Below are 14796 nucleotides of genomic sequence, written 5' to 3'. Positions count from 1 at the left end.
CAAAATGGAAGCACGGAGGGCTCCGTACTTCCATAAGCGTACCAGCCCACTCTCTTTCTCTCTCTCTCTCTCTCTCTCTCTCTCTCTCTCTTTCTCTCTCTCTCTCTCTATATATATATATATATATTATAACTATTTATGATAATAATATATCTAAAGAAAAATTTTAATTTAATAGGAGAATTTTTCGAATTTTTTAAATGATAAATATAAAATTCTTGTATAAAATTATTTGCTTAATTAATTATTTATTTTGAGGCATAATATAGCTTACTATTTTTTGTACTTAATTAGCTTAATTTTGTAGCTCTTTATTTTTATATTTTTAAAAAATATGAGTATTTATGTTAATAGTATAAATTTTGAGAGAAAAAAAAATTAATTTAATAGCCGAATTTTTGATCCCGAATTTTTAATTGGTGAACGTATAATATCCGTATAAATTACGTATCCGAATAATTGACGAATCCGTTTTTTAGCCGTATTTTTTAACAAATTTAAAAATTAGAAAACGAATTTTATCCGAATTATATTCGTACCGAATTTTTGCCGAATCCGAATTAACTAACTATGATTTATCCGATAATAAATTAATGTTTGAGGATCAAAGTGTCATTCACATTGTAGTTTGAGAAAAACAAGTGCAATTTAGCTAACGATCAGGGACTAGTGCTCAATTTAACCCAAAAGTCTATGCAGAAGATCCATAGAAGGATCCGACCCGTCCCGTCACGTCCCTGCTTTTTCTCTTCGCATCGTCTTCCTCCTCCGCTCGCTCCGCTTCTCTCGGAACCCTAGCCATGGAGAAGGGCAAAGGTTTGGCGCGGCGATGGGCGGTGGAGTTTGCCGCGGACAACTCCTCCTCCTCCATCTCGGACGTCCCCGATCCCCTCGGTTTCAATCGATCCTCGCTCGATCTCGTATGCCCCTCTCTATTTCTCTCTCTCTATCTCTCTCTGGGGTTTAGGGTTTCTATCGATCTCTCGAGCTTTTACTTTTACCCATTGCAGGATGATGCGAGCGGGGCGCGTCAGAGGAAAGAGGCGGAGGCGGCGTGGAAATCGCAGGTTTTTATTTAATTTTTGGATTCAGATGTGCTCTGGGTCTCATAGTTCCTTTTTTTTATGCTTTTTCCTCCTGCTTAGAGTGTTGATTTATTTGGATTTTGTATAAATTTGCTTTGCTTTTTATGTTCTATTTTGTATAATTGTAATTGATCGAGGATAGTTAGTAAATTGTGGAGGTTAGGGTTTTGTTCATGAGTAATTAGTGAGTTGCAGGGAAAAAGGTTGTGAGAGAACTTCTCTACTGCTATTGATTCTGCCTCCAATAATTTGGCACCAACTATGGGTGTTTTTGGGACTACAAGGGCGATTGGATTGTCTAAATTGCCATTTGATACTAATTCAAGTTTAGCGAGACTAGAATGACAAGTTTCCGATCATTCACAATGACGGGAAAGAGATCGGCTATCAAATCAGGGGCTAAAATTCTTGAAAACAACTTCCCGTGGAGAGGTCTGAAGTTATCTCATGGAAAGATCCAAAATGCAATCCGTGCTAATATTTCTACTCTCACTAAACTTGGGTTACAGCCGAACCACAATTACGTCAGTTTAAATGGCCTCCAAGTTGAAAGCTAGTTTCAAAAATAGACAATAATTTTTTGATGTTTTTATCGACCTTTAGTTTAGGACTATCATGTATAAATCTACTGGTGCAGATGATTATAGCTCCAAACCTGTTTAGATTTCTGTTATAACGTCCTAAAGGACACTATTAAAATCTGAGTGGAACGCTCGTGCAGCTTAGGTGATGCTATGAAATCTTTTCTAGTTCAAATAAAACAATACAATAAAAAAATGAAGCCGGAATAGCAATACTTAAAAGCAAAGTAGTGCAGTATCTGCTGCTTCCTTTGTTTTTATAATTTCTTGCCGTTAGTGTACATGCTTAGTAACTATTGTTCATTGCTTTTGCTAAAATGCGGAGATTGATATTCATTTGCTGCTCTACCAAATCGATGGCTTTTACATGTGCAAATTGCATTTCAAGTGAAATTATGTCATTTTATCCTTTGGGTATTCTAGCTTCCACTTGAATATTCATTTACTTAATATACTTAAACCATCTTTTATCCATTTGAAGAAAGCATGGGAAGTGGCTCAATCCCCTTTCAAGAACTTGCTGATGATGGGCTTTATGATGTGGATGGCTGGAAATGCAGTCCATCTATTCAGTATCGGCATCACCTTCTCAGCTCTTTGGCAACCAATAAGTGCCCTTCAAGGCGTTGGAAAAGGTGTAGCACCACAAATCTTTTTCAAATTTTTTTTTTCATTGATCCATGCAATTTAAAATTATAAACACAATCACAGCTTTTCAGCATTGACCTAATGCATTTATATGTGTGTTTTCCTTGGTACATCCCTTAGTGGCTTGTTTTAATACTTTTGCAGTTAGTAAATGAAGGAATTAGTCTAAGTGTTTTGTGTAGTTGCTTTCTTGTTCCCATTCTCTGTAGCAAAAGTTATAATATCTAAGTTTTTGCATAGAATCCTTTCATTTTTTTCATATTCTCTTTCTGCCGGTAGATGTGACTTTATACAGATTATAGTTGGGAGATAACTTTCGTGAAGTTAAGAAGTAATGAAGCGTGAAATCACATATTTAGGTGTTGGAGACTAAAGTCTATGGGGTCATTTGGTTCCTCTTTCCCTCTCTTAATTAAAATGTAAATATTTTATTTATTTGATCTCTTCCCTTTTGCTTCCATCATGGTTTTCCTGTAGATTAAGATGGTGCGTTAGTAGATGTGGTAAGCTGGAATACTTTCGAAGGCACAGAGATCTTTGAGTTTCTGCCTCAAATTCAATGTTAGCGCATCTGAATCGACAATCTGTGCAGATAGACATGAGTTAGAGCATATGAAGTCTTTTGGTTTTAGAAATTATTTTCCACTGCACCAAGTGGATGCAATTAGTGGTGTTGCCTTATTTGCAAGAAGTTGCATCATTCAGATCCTTTTTTTTATGCGTCAATAATTCTAACTTCCCTATGTTTCTTGCAGTTTTCGAGCCATACAAGGATCCAAGGGTAGATATACTTGCACCTAAGTTGCTCTTTATTGCCCTTAACTTGGCTGCGCTGGCTTTGGGCGTGTGGAAGGTAATTTATGCTTAGTTAAAAGATCTAAGTTCTTTGCCTTGTTTGCTTCTAATTTTTCGGCTTACCATCAATCTTTCTTGGTTGATAGCTGAACTCTTTGGGTCTTCTTCCAACACACACATCTGACTGGGTTTCATCTCTAGCCCCAGCTCCTGTAAGATTTATTTAATTCCAATAATTTTCCGTGTTATTATTTATGTTGCTTTGATCAATCATACATAGATTTACACACATTAGTAGCATCTCATGTTATACTTGGTATTTTCAAAAGCAACTTTGATAATATGCGGCATGATATTTCAACCCATAAGAAACCACGCACATTAATGATTATATATTGGGTTCATCAAGACTTGTTGGAAATGTAAATGCTTCTGCAATCACTTAAAAGCTATTTCAATTTTGAAGTAGCTTGTTACGTACTTTTATTCACCACCTCCATCAACACTTAAGTTGTCTTTAGCTTAGCGACAATGAAGTATAATAAGTCAAACCAGGACGGTTTAACTCTTTATTGGCTTAAGCAATTCCGTTGCACAATCTTGCTGAGAATACACCATGTAAAGTTAGACAAACTAGAAAACATTTTGTGTTTAAACAGTGCAGCTGCTGTATGAACCTGATTCTTCTGTTTCTAAGTCGCAACGAACAGCTCATGAACATGTACTAACTTATTTCAGGAGGTTGAGTATGCTGGCGGTGGTCGTCCGATCCTTTAATTTACTCGCAGCTGATCCCCGTTTTGATACTTCTCGGCAAGCACGAATAGCTCACGTCTTGCAAATTGGATGCTGCTGTAGGTGATCAAGCACAGGGTGAACTTAAATTCAACTGTTCGTGTAGTTTTTGTCGCATTTTGTAACTTACTACAATCTTCTGTCGATCAGAACTCACACACTTTATCTATTAGATTTTTTTTCTTTCTGGACACACTACTGAATCTTGTTATTGCTTTTTAGATTCCCGTTGTGCCGCGATTGTAGCGTTTGGATTTTCATATGCTATTTTAGTCCCATCATGTTTCAGAGGGTTAAGATGAAGTGGATAATTTTTACGTATCTTTAGCATATCATCATATATGGAAACAAAAACATATATGGAAACTGTTTTTGCTGTGCTACTTGTTGGAACTATATTGGATCCCCACTAAATATCATCATAATTTTCATAAAAATTTAATAAATGACTATCCTCGTGTGAGTGTTAACTTTATTTTTCATTTTATGTAATGTCCGACTCTGAAGTGTGGATGGTGGATTTTTTCTCTACTATAAAAGTTTCTACTTCAATAAAAAGTTCATCTCTACTTCAATTAATAGAGATGATATTTAAACTTTCTACTTCAGTAGAAACTTTGGAATTAATTTTCCCTTCAACCAACATTCTATTCAATACTGCTGCTGCTTAGCCTTGTCAATTACTCAATTAGAAAAAACCTTAAATGAGGCGCATCTCATTCTCGTTTATTGGATCCCCACTAAATCGACCGTCCAGTACGATCTTAAGATTCACACACAATGAACTTTTTTAAGAATGATTTTTTATTTTTTTAATTCAAACACAATGTTAGTTGGATTACATATCAAACTATCTTTACGAGATTTCGCTGATGCGCTCCATTTGTTTCATCAAAAGGTGAAATTCAAATTGATATAAATTTTCGGGTAAACTAGTGTTCAGGTATAGAAAAAAAAAAATTGTCTATTTGTATAATCGTGAAATTGAAATTTTTCTTATTCCGTCGTTTATTTAGTATAAAAATGTATAATGTAAAACTTAGAATGGTGAGAAATGGATTAATATTTTATCTTTTTTTTTCCTAGTTGACTCGACCTGGAAGGGTCAATTTTAATTGAAATAAAATTAAGATGAATAAACTAACAAAAATAAACATTTTATGGTGGAAAATTACTGGTGAAACAAACGCGGCGCTCCTGTGAATAGCAGTGTACGAATTAGTAGATTAGACGCGGATGAAACGACCATGTAGCCAGCGTATATGCACGGCCTCAACGCGGTCTCTTCTCCTTTTCTCTTCTCTTCTCTCTCTACATTAAAGCGCCAGCATAATTAGCAGCATGGATCTTCCCCTCCCCTCTTGTTGTTTGTTCCACACACACCCCCTCCAAAAAAAAAAAAAAAAAAAAAAACCCTCCTGTCAACGCGCTTCCCCAACTCATAACAATAATAATAAAGAAATTAATTTCTTCTGAGCACCAATTCCTTGCATGCATGACATGCATGTTCTAGCAATAGCAATATTATTAAAACAACATATACATGCAAATTAGAATATTTTTATCAACTTTAGTTTCAATTTTTCCCCGGCATTCTCTCTCTCCCTCACAATCCCACCCACCTCTCCCAAACTTAACCCATTCCCTTCAATTAATTCCCCTCTCTCTCTCTCTCTCTATCCTTCCCCTCCTAAACCTCTCTGCAATGGCTCCTCCCCGTTTAATAAATTAATTAATGAGGATTCTTATTTTATCATCTATTATTCACGTACAGAGATCATGTCGATAGCACTCTTCGTCTTTCTTTCTATAACAACAGTTTATTATGCGGTCGATGGCGCGGCGGGCATCCGCGTCGACGTCATACGCCGTCCCTCGCCCACCTTCCCTGCCTTCCGCGAGGCGCCTGCATTTCGCAACGGGGAGGAATGCAGTTGGGAATCGACGCAACAGTCGTCGTCGTCGCCGCCGCCGCCGCCGCCGCGCGTCGACATCGCGATGACGCTGGACGCGAACTACCTGCGGGGGACGATGGCGGCGGTGCTGTCGATCCTGCAGCACACGGCGTGCCCGGAGAGCGTGGGGTTCCACTTCCTGGCGGCGCGCGCGCCCGACCCCGACCTCGTGGCGGCGATCCGCGCCGCCTTCCCCTACCTCTCGTTCCGCGTCTACCGCTTCGACCCCGCCCCCGTCCGCCGCCGCATCTCCCCCTCCGTCCGCCACGCCCTCGACCAGCCCCTCAACTACGCCCGCATCTACCTCCCCCACCTCCTCCCCCCCCACGTCGCCCGCGTCATCTACCTCGACTCCGACGTCGTCGTCGTCGACGACATCCGCCACCTCTGGCAGGTAGCCAAACATATATATATATATAATTAAATATCATTCTTTGACAGCTTAAGTTCATGAAATATATAACCAGTAAGTTATTACATATTATCAAACTCTTATTAGGTGTCGGTTGACCTCATTAATTATTATTTTTTTTAATTTTTTATATCCATAACATAACCGTGGATGGTCAACTTGCAATACACCCCGACACGACAAATCTTTTTACAACTTCTTATACTATTTTAGATAGAAATATTATTTGAACAGGATAATAAGCATAGTGGTGACAACAACACCAAACAAGATTTTAGAATTATTTAGCTCCAAAAACTGAGGCTCGTAAGAATAATATCATATTTTTAGGCTAAATTATAAAAAAATTTTCTGTGAATATCAGTTTTTCTATTTTTTCTCATGTCATTTAAACACCTACACCTTATCTATTTGACCCATGCCGCAAGTGTTTCGTTAGATATCCGTTTATATCATATTTTTTATATCTAAAATATTCATGAAATTTTCCTTCTTTTTCATCCTCGGTCGCGCCTCCTCACCCTCCGCCGTCTTGCCCTCGCCCACCTCTCTACCCATACCCTCACCTGCATTCGCTGCCTCACCCTCGTTCTCACCGACCTTTCTGTTCACTCCCACTCCGAAAAAGATGAGGACCGATTTGATCATTTTATCACAGCATTTTTTCTGTGAATATTTTTTATTTTGTAAGAGAGTAAAGCACATATTTTTGAATGACGTGAAAAAAAAGTGAAAAACGGATATTGTTCGGAGAATTTTCTGTAATTTAGCTTTTTTTTTTTTTACTTTTTCTGATAGATTAATTAGGTTTGTCAGATAGAGTAATCGGTTATCTCACACATATATATACGTTCATGCAATTACATTGCATCGCATTGCATTGCATGCAGGTCGATCTGGGCGAGCACGTGGTGGCGGCGCCGGAGTACTGCCACGCGAACTTCACCGCGTACTTCACGGGCGCCTTCTGGTCGGACCGGGCGCTGGCGGCGACGTTCCGCGGCCGGGGGCGGCGGCGGCCGTGCTACTTCAACACGGGCGTGATGGTGATGGACGTGGACAAGTGGCGGCGCGGCGGCTACACGCGGATGGTGGAGGACTGGATGATGGTGCAGAAGCGCAAGCGCATCTACCACCTGGGCTCGCTGCCGCCCTTCCTGCTCGTGCTGGCCGGCGACATCAAGGCCGTCGACCACCGCTGGAACCAGCACGGCCTCGGCGGCGACAACATCGAAGGCCGCTGCCGGAGCCTCCACCCGGGCCCCATCAGCCTCCTGCACTGGAGCGGCAAGGGCAAGCCCTGGCTCCGCCTCGACTCGCGGAAGCCCTGCGCCGTCGATCATCTCTGGGCTCCCTACGACCTCTACCGATCCGCCACGCCCACGCTCGAAGAGTGAAACCGCGAATATTATACATAAGAATATGCCAAAGTGTCTCAATTTGATAATGTGGTGGCTAAAAACATTATTTTTATATTATATAAAATTTCAAAAAATTAAAAAGTACTTAGATGGCGGTTGCAGTAGTCTTCTTTTTTTTTTTTCTTTCTTTTAGTTTACCGCATTATCAAACTAAATTAAATAAAAAAAATCGGAAAGATTAATTTCAAAATATGTTAAAGTTTAGGGGTGTCTGTACATTTGAAGCAAGTAGAAAGATATAAATGCATGGAGGAGAGGAGGAAGGGGAATGAGCTTTTTTTTTTTTTTATTATTTTTTAAAATTCTTTTATTTATTTATTTATTTTCATTCAATAGGTATATTTGCCTTAATGATTTGAAAGGCAATGGTGATGGAGAAATTTAAATAAAAAGTATTACTCTGTATTCAGGTTTGTTATTATAATTGATGTATCCAGATCAAAAGAAATTTACACAGGAGTTTTTTTTTTACAAAATTTCATATATTTTATTTTGTTATATGATGCATGTTGCATATTTAACCTTCCAAATTTAGAATATTACGCAAACTATAGGAAAAACTTGCAAATATGTATTTGCAAAGTTATGATCATTCTCTCTTTTTTTAAAAAAATAAAGCACTAAGATCATCCAAGTTTTTTTGCTTGAATTGCATTAAAAATTTACTACCTAAAAGATAATTCTGCTGCAACTCATCACAAAATTTTTATTTTCATAAATTCAGCCAAATGTTCATTAGTCGCGGGACTCTGCACGACTCGGATTTTGAATTGAAAACAAAATATGATAATTTTGGATTGGATACAGAATATTACATTAGAATGGGCCGGGCCAATGTTATGACCCAAAATTAGTTAGAACATGTTTGGGCTAATCTAACCCGACCCAAATTTGATTGTCTTACAATGATTATATTTGATTATCAAAATGTTAACATGTTATGTGTTACAATTTGGCAATGGATGGTCTTCAAGATCATCTAAAAATATTATAGTTGCAGATCACTTAGCCAACCGGAGGACTCACTAGCAATAAATTTTTTTATTTTGATCCTCTGTAGATGAATTCTTTCAAATTGTTCCTCCTAACTGATAAATAAAATCGCCTTACGGCGTGTTTTCCCTCACAAAAAAAAGTGTTACAATAAGCCTAAAATACCCTTATAATCAAAAGCAAATCACAATAACTTATTTCATACCATTACACGCTTGAATTGGATCGCCTTTTTCTTGGCGCTTACAAGGTCGATCTAGGTCAAAATTTTAGAACCAAATTTTGAATCATTGTGACGCGACCTGCTAATAATTTTATCCAACTTTTGGCTAAATTGAGAGAACCAAAAGCTTTACAACACATTGCAACAGAATTTTTATTCAAATTAAATTTTGGCATAATTTTAGAATTCAAATTATAGAAATTCATAATTCGGCCAAAAGTTAGATAGCCGATGCTTCCTCTCATTTTTTTTTTTTTTTTTTTTTTTTTTTTTTTTTTTTTTTTTTTTTTTTCAGTAACCTTCAATTTTTTTTCTCCAAGTTTAGCATATTTTTACTTTGCTAATCTATATAATTTAAAATTTTATACTTAATTATTTTATTATTTTTAATTTTGTAGTGAAATTGTATTGTTAAACAGTACTGCTGGACTATCTCGTGATTTACAACAACAAAAAAAGAAAAAAAATAAAAGAAAAACAATCACTTCACTTACGCTGCTTAGCAGTGTAATTTTATTAAAGGTGTCCACTAGATGTGGTTTGGATAGTTGATATATTGTATCCATATCGTAGAAAGAGATAGATAGAAAAAAAAATATATAATTTACCTATTTAATTTTTAATCGGGTCGGGTACTTAAATTAATAATATACACATTGAATTTTCTTAGTGGGTCTGGATAGCGACTATTCGAATACTATCCATTTAATATCGAATACGAGTCAAATACAGGTCGGGCCTAGATCTTGTATAGGTACCTATATGCATATATTTTTATAGACTTTATTAAGCAATTTATAAACAAATTATAAATCTTTCACTATAGAAAATTTGTGTTCTAATGAGTTGCCTCTAGTCCGATAAAAAAATCGTTCAAAAGAAAGATTTAAGCAGTAAACAAAGCGGTTAGAGTTAAAAAAATGAGTAAAATTAAAAAATAATAATAAAAAGGAGTAAACAAAGTGACCGAGGTTTTACTAGGATGCAAATATACAGGACTCTTTATTATCTATAAGTCCTATTGAAATTGATCTCTCAATTTTAAATTTTTTTTATTTACTATCAGGCATTTTACTAAGTCTCGGCATGAGTCCAAGTTAGGGCTTGGATTCAGGTCCGGATTTGCTCTTCCGGACCTTATCCATTAAGAGGTCGGATTTGGGTCGGGTCTTAATCGATTATGTGTTCTAGATCTAAACTCAAAATTTTAATTAGTAATATTTTTTATTTGTATATTATCTATTTTTTATCGAATCCGGATAAGGTTAGGATAGGATCCATATAAGATATGGAATATGGAATGTATTGGACAGGTTTAAATTTTATAGAATAGTTAAAAATATAATTTTTTAATTTAAGAAATAAAAAATAAGGAGGCAAACAAATAGATGGGTTTTTTTTTTTTTGTTTTTTTTTTTCACTCTCCACTCTCTATATCACGTTACGCCACCAAAGCCGGGCACTCTTTTTACCTTCCACTCCGCAACTCTTCATCGTCTCCTCTCTCCTCCCACCTCAAACCCTAACCCTAACCTTAACCCTAATTCCTCTCCCCCGCACCCCCGCCATGAACTTCTTCAAGTCCATCATCTTCTCTGACGACGCCGACCCTCCTTCCCCATCCGAAGAGGAGGAGGAGGAGGAGAAGGAGAAGGACGAGGACGAGGACGAGGAGGACGACGACGGTGGTGCTCCGGATCCACAAGCTTCGGCGGAGGAATCGTCGTCCTCCGAGGGCCCTAACCCTAACCCTAGCGGGTGGAGCTTGGGGGGGCTCATCAAGGACCTGGCCTCGAAGTCGGAGTCGGTGATCCGGACCTACCGGCGCGACCTGGAGGAGTTCGGATCGGGGATCCGGAAGGAGTCGACGGCGATCCGCGACGTCGCCGGCGGCGCCCTCGACGCCGGCGCCTCTGTCGCCCAGGAGAAGCTCGAGACCGTGGGCCAGGCCATCGACGACCTCGGCGGCGCCGTGTGGCGCGGCACCGCCGAGATCATCGCCCACGGCAAGGAGGCCCTCCGCTCCATCGACCTCCCCGATCCCGATCCCAATTCGGATCCCGATCCCGACCCCGATCCCGAACCCTCCTCCTCTGATCCTTCTCCGCTGTCGCGGCCCCAGCGGAGACCCTATAGCCGGTTCGAGGCGCAGCTCCTCGCTGCGCAGTCCGATCCGGGCACCTTTTTAGAGGAGCCGGGAGACGCCGAGGATTTCGAGAGGTGGAGATCGGAGTTTGTGATGGCGGATAAGGAGGAGGAGATCGAGATGCTGTGCTATGAGAACGCGGCGTTGGAGGGGATACACGAGAAGCTCGTGCCGGAGACGATGGATCGGGATGCTTTTTGGAGCAGGTACTTCTATAAGGTTCATAAGCTCAAGCAAGCGGAAGAAGCCCGGACGAAGCTCGTGAGCAGGGCCATCTCAGGGGGGCATGATGAGGATTTGAGCTGGGATGTCGATGACGACGATGATGGGGAGGAAGATGTGAAGGAGGAGACGGTGAAGAAGGAAGAAGAAGAAGTACAAGAACTAGAACCCAAAGGCTGCAAAGAAAAGGAAGAAGGAGAAGTAACAAAGAAAGAAGTTGTTTTGAATTCGGAATCTGTAGAGGAAAAGGTACCTGGGGAAGCATCTCAACCTGAGAGCTTTAAAGATTCAGAGGAATCAGCTGACAAGGAAAGGCCATCAATGGCGGGCAAGGCAGAGAATGCTGAATCGAACGGCGAGAAAGATGAGGAAATGAAGACGGAGACTGCCGATTCGTGCAAAAATAGTGACTTTTCAGTGATATCGAGCCAGCCCTCGATGCCCGAGGACGACCTCGGATGGGACGAGATTGAAGATCTCGGGGAGCAGGATGAAAAGAAGCCGGTCGCTTCGAGTTCGAGCTCACCTCCTAAGGTGGATCTGCGCAAAAGGCTGAGTGCAGCGGCCGATGATGAGGATTTGAGCTGGGACATCGAGGAAGACGATGAACCAACCAAGCCTTGATTCGAGGGTATGAATATTGTTGGCTATTGGACTTAAAAAGCTTTAAGATTTAGCTATTTCTTGTGCTGCGTAAGATCTATACCGCCATTAAATGTTGCATGTGCCAGAATAGTACCCTGCATACGTTGATATCAATCAAAATTGTGTGGCTGTTTGTTCAAGTTAAGATGTTTAGATGAACTAATCATTCATCAGTAATTCATAATCAATTGATTGTGTATGTTTGATTCATAATTTTGTTGACTTATTTGTTCAAACTTGTCTTTTTTTAGGTATTCTTCTATCTTTGCATCATTCTGTTTCATCTCGTGCATGCTGCAAGAATCTAATGGCTGTTTGGTGCATGATTTGTTATCAAAGTGCAAAAGTGGTGAATGTGATCGACAACATCTAAATGCGTATATACGTGGTGGGTTACAAAGTTTTAAGCATTATGTAGTATCAAAGTGTAGTATCTAAATTAATTATTCATAATTCTTCATCAAAAGTTATTGTTTGATGCACAAGAGTTAGGTTTTCAAATTAATGACCTTATACACAAGTAGCTGCCATCTAGATGTACATGCATACACTACATCTTGTTTAAGAGCTTATACACAAGTAGCTGCCATCTAGATGTACATGCATACATGACATCTTATTTAAGATCATTATCTCTTTGTTATGCTTAACAAATTTGCGAGCAATTTCTTTAGGAGTGTGCATTAAGCTGACCATATTGCTGTTAGGAACCAAATCGATCTCTTCCGTGAACTTTAAATCGGTCCTCATTGGCTATGGCTTTATCATTTAGAAAATTAGCTATATTGAGAAACCAATATATGTGTAAGTTGTGTAAGTAACATTTGGCTTGGCTTCTCTGTTAATATTCTTTTTTTTAAAAAAAAAAAACCTTGAAGACCATTTTAAACTATACCAGTAATAGAATTGTATACTGTAAATATTTTCTTCAATAGTTAGTTGTTGAAAGTTGAAACTTGAAATTGCTGGTAACTGGTTTTGAATCTTGAGCAGCATTTAAACACCCAACCCAACCACTGCATAATGCACCATTTTAATTAAACTTGTGCTTGGATAAGCATTTCGGTGTTGGTTTGTTTCTTTGTTAACTTCGGACTTGCCATCACATATTTGTAGCTTTGAGTCTTAGGGACCGGTTGGTTGGATGTAAATTCTAAATGCAATGTAGTTTGAGATGTTTACAGTTGAAAATGCAGCAGTTACAAATGCATACATCTTGTTTGGTCAGATGCATTACAGAGTGCTGTGGGCTGTGGCTATAGATACTATAGATAAATTTATTTGGCTGTATGCGGTTGACAACTATACTTATAAGCATTATCATTTTAGGATGGTAAGATTACTTCTAGTATAGAAAAATGTATATATATATTTTTTTTGTTGGAAAGGTGACTAAGTAGATAAGTTTACCTTTTATTTAGGACTATTCTTTCTAATTATTGTAGTTTGAAGTCGCCAATTTAGGTGGAATTCCGTATGCAGCAAGTGAGCTTTTTCATGCTTTGAAGTAATGTCCTTTTCCAGGACGGTAATTATTTAATGATCTTTGTTTCGTTAGTGTTAACAGTGTACAGCAACAAAGTGCTTTTTTTTAAAAAAAACCATGATTTCGATTGATTTCATGGCTAGTTAACGTCCTCGCAACTAGGGTATCAACGAGCCTAACACGAACGAGCTGGAGTCGGCTCGTGTTTGGCTTGTTTCATAAACGAGCCGATCTCGAGCCGGCACATTAAATATCGAGCTGAAAAATTTAGCTCGTGTTCGGAGCTGACTCATGANTATAGTTTAGATAAGTTTTATATATTTTTACTTATTATATATAAGACCTAATACTAGGGGTATCAGCGGGTCGGAGGGCTCGTGTTTGGCTTGTTTCATAAACGAGCCATACATGAGCTGACTCGATAGTTCCAGCTCGTGCTCGGCTTGTTTTATAAACGAGCTGAACGTGAGCTAGCTCGTTAAACTATTTTAGTCGAAAAATTCATTGCGTGTTCGGTTCGTTTATTAACGAATCGAATACGAGCGGATTCACAAATAATAACTTAAAACGGATTCACAAATAATAACTTAAAAGGAGTAAAAATGATATATATAAAAAATAAATTTATAAGATCTTACCCAATATATTTTGATCGCGGATTCACAAATAATAACTTATATAAAAGGAGTAAAAATGGTATATATAAAAAATAAATTTATGAGATCTTACCCAATATATTTTGATCTAATTGTTGAAACTTTGCATATAAGTTAGACTTCTTATAATCAAGTTGAGCTTTATATTTAGATTCGGCTAAAAATTAAATAATAAAAATTTATACTTTTTATATATAATTATTTTTATATATAAATATAAATTATATAAATTATATAGATATAAAATTTATGTGTTCGAGCTATTATCAAGCCGAACACGAACGAGCTAACTCCAGCTCGTGTTCGACTCGTTTATTAATCAAGCTAAAATATTCGGTTCATGTTCAGCTGGTTTATTAAACGAGAGCGATCGATCTCGAGCTTTTTTGGAGCCGACCACAAGCTGGCTGACGAACAGCGAACTGAATTGCCACCCCTATTTGGGACCGATGAGCTATTCTCTGGTTCTTTTGCATATCTATGGTTGCTTTCTCGGTTGCGAGTTGCGACATACAACCGTGCGCATTCTTTGCTTTGCTACTGGTAATTTCAAACAAAGCTTTACTACTTTTTTTAGATCGCAATTGGACGGACTGCAATGCGGTGGCAGAAAGCACTGCAATTGGAGCTGCGGTCTGACTAGTAAAATTGCTGTTGTGGGATGTACAGGTGCATCCTGAGACATACATACGGGGGCATGTAACCTCTTTTGCAGGTGTTACGCCGAACGAGA

At 38.6% G+C, this 14796-nt stretch overlaps 3 protein-coding genes across 3 annotated transcripts; all 3 read left to right on the top strand.

The window, feature by feature from the left end:
- LOC109720826 (ER membrane protein complex subunit 4) lies at window positions 708–4207 on the top strand. Its single transcript, XM_020248163.1, has 6 exons — window positions 708–920; window positions 1011–1067; window positions 2148–2301; window positions 3070–3167; window positions 3256–3321; window positions 3848–4207. The coding sequence occupies exons 1-6, from the start codon at window positions 801–803 to the stop codon at window positions 3884–3886; spliced, it is 534 nt and encodes a 177-aa protein (XP_020103752.1). The 5' UTR covers window positions 708–800; the 3' UTR covers window positions 3887–4207.
- Window positions 5295–7783, top strand: LOC109719914 (probable galacturonosyltransferase-like 4). The gene is made up of 2 exons (XM_020246762.1): window positions 5295–6253; window positions 7162–7783. Exons 1-2 carry the CDS (start codon window positions 5684–5686, stop codon window positions 7666–7668), a joined length of 1077 nt encoding a protein of 358 aa, XP_020102351.1. The 5' UTR covers window positions 5295–5683; the 3' UTR covers window positions 7669–7783.
- LOC109719913 (BSD domain-containing protein 1-like) lies at window positions 10349–12571 on the top strand. Its single transcript, XM_020246761.1, has 2 exons — window positions 10349–11907; window positions 12173–12571. Exon 1 carries the CDS (start codon window positions 10476–10478, stop codon window positions 11898–11900), a length of 1425 nt encoding a protein of 474 aa, XP_020102350.1. The 5' UTR covers window positions 10349–10475; the 3' UTR covers window positions 11901–11907; window positions 12173–12571.

The sequence above is a fragment of the Ananas comosus genome, linkage group 14, assembly GCF_001540865.1.
Source record: "Ananas comosus cultivar F153 linkage group 14, ASM154086v1, whole genome shotgun sequence".
NCBI lineage: Eukaryota > Viridiplantae > Streptophyta > Magnoliopsida > Poales > Bromeliaceae > Ananas > Ananas comosus.
The sequence above is the reverse complement of the archived record's forward strand: the minus strand, read 5'-3'. Positions and strand labels throughout refer to the sequence as shown.

Coding starts and splice junctions, on each gene's coding strand:
- LOC109719913 (XM_020246761.1), top strand. CDS start 10,476: ATGAACTTCTTCAAGTCCATCATCTTCTCTGACGACGCCGACCCTCCT.
- LOC109720826 (XM_020248163.1), top strand. CDS start 801: ATGGAGAAGGGCAAAGGTTTGGCGCGGCGATGGGCGGTGGAGTTTGCC. Junction 3,168..3,255: donor TGGCTTTGGGCGTGTGGAAG/GTAATTTATGCT, acceptor CTTGGTTGATAG/CTGAACTCTTTGGGTCTTCT. Junction 3,322..3,847: donor CATCTCTAGCCCCAGCTCCT/GTAAGATTTATT, acceptor AACTTATTTCAG/GAGGTTGAGTATGCTGGCGG.
- LOC109719914 (XM_020246762.1), top strand. CDS start 5,684: ATGTCGATAGCACTCTTCGTCTTTCTTTCTATAACAACAGTTTATTAT. Junction 6,254..7,161: donor ACATCCGCCACCTCTGGCAG/GTAGCCAAACAT, acceptor CATTGCATGCAG/GTCGATCTGGGCGAGCACGT.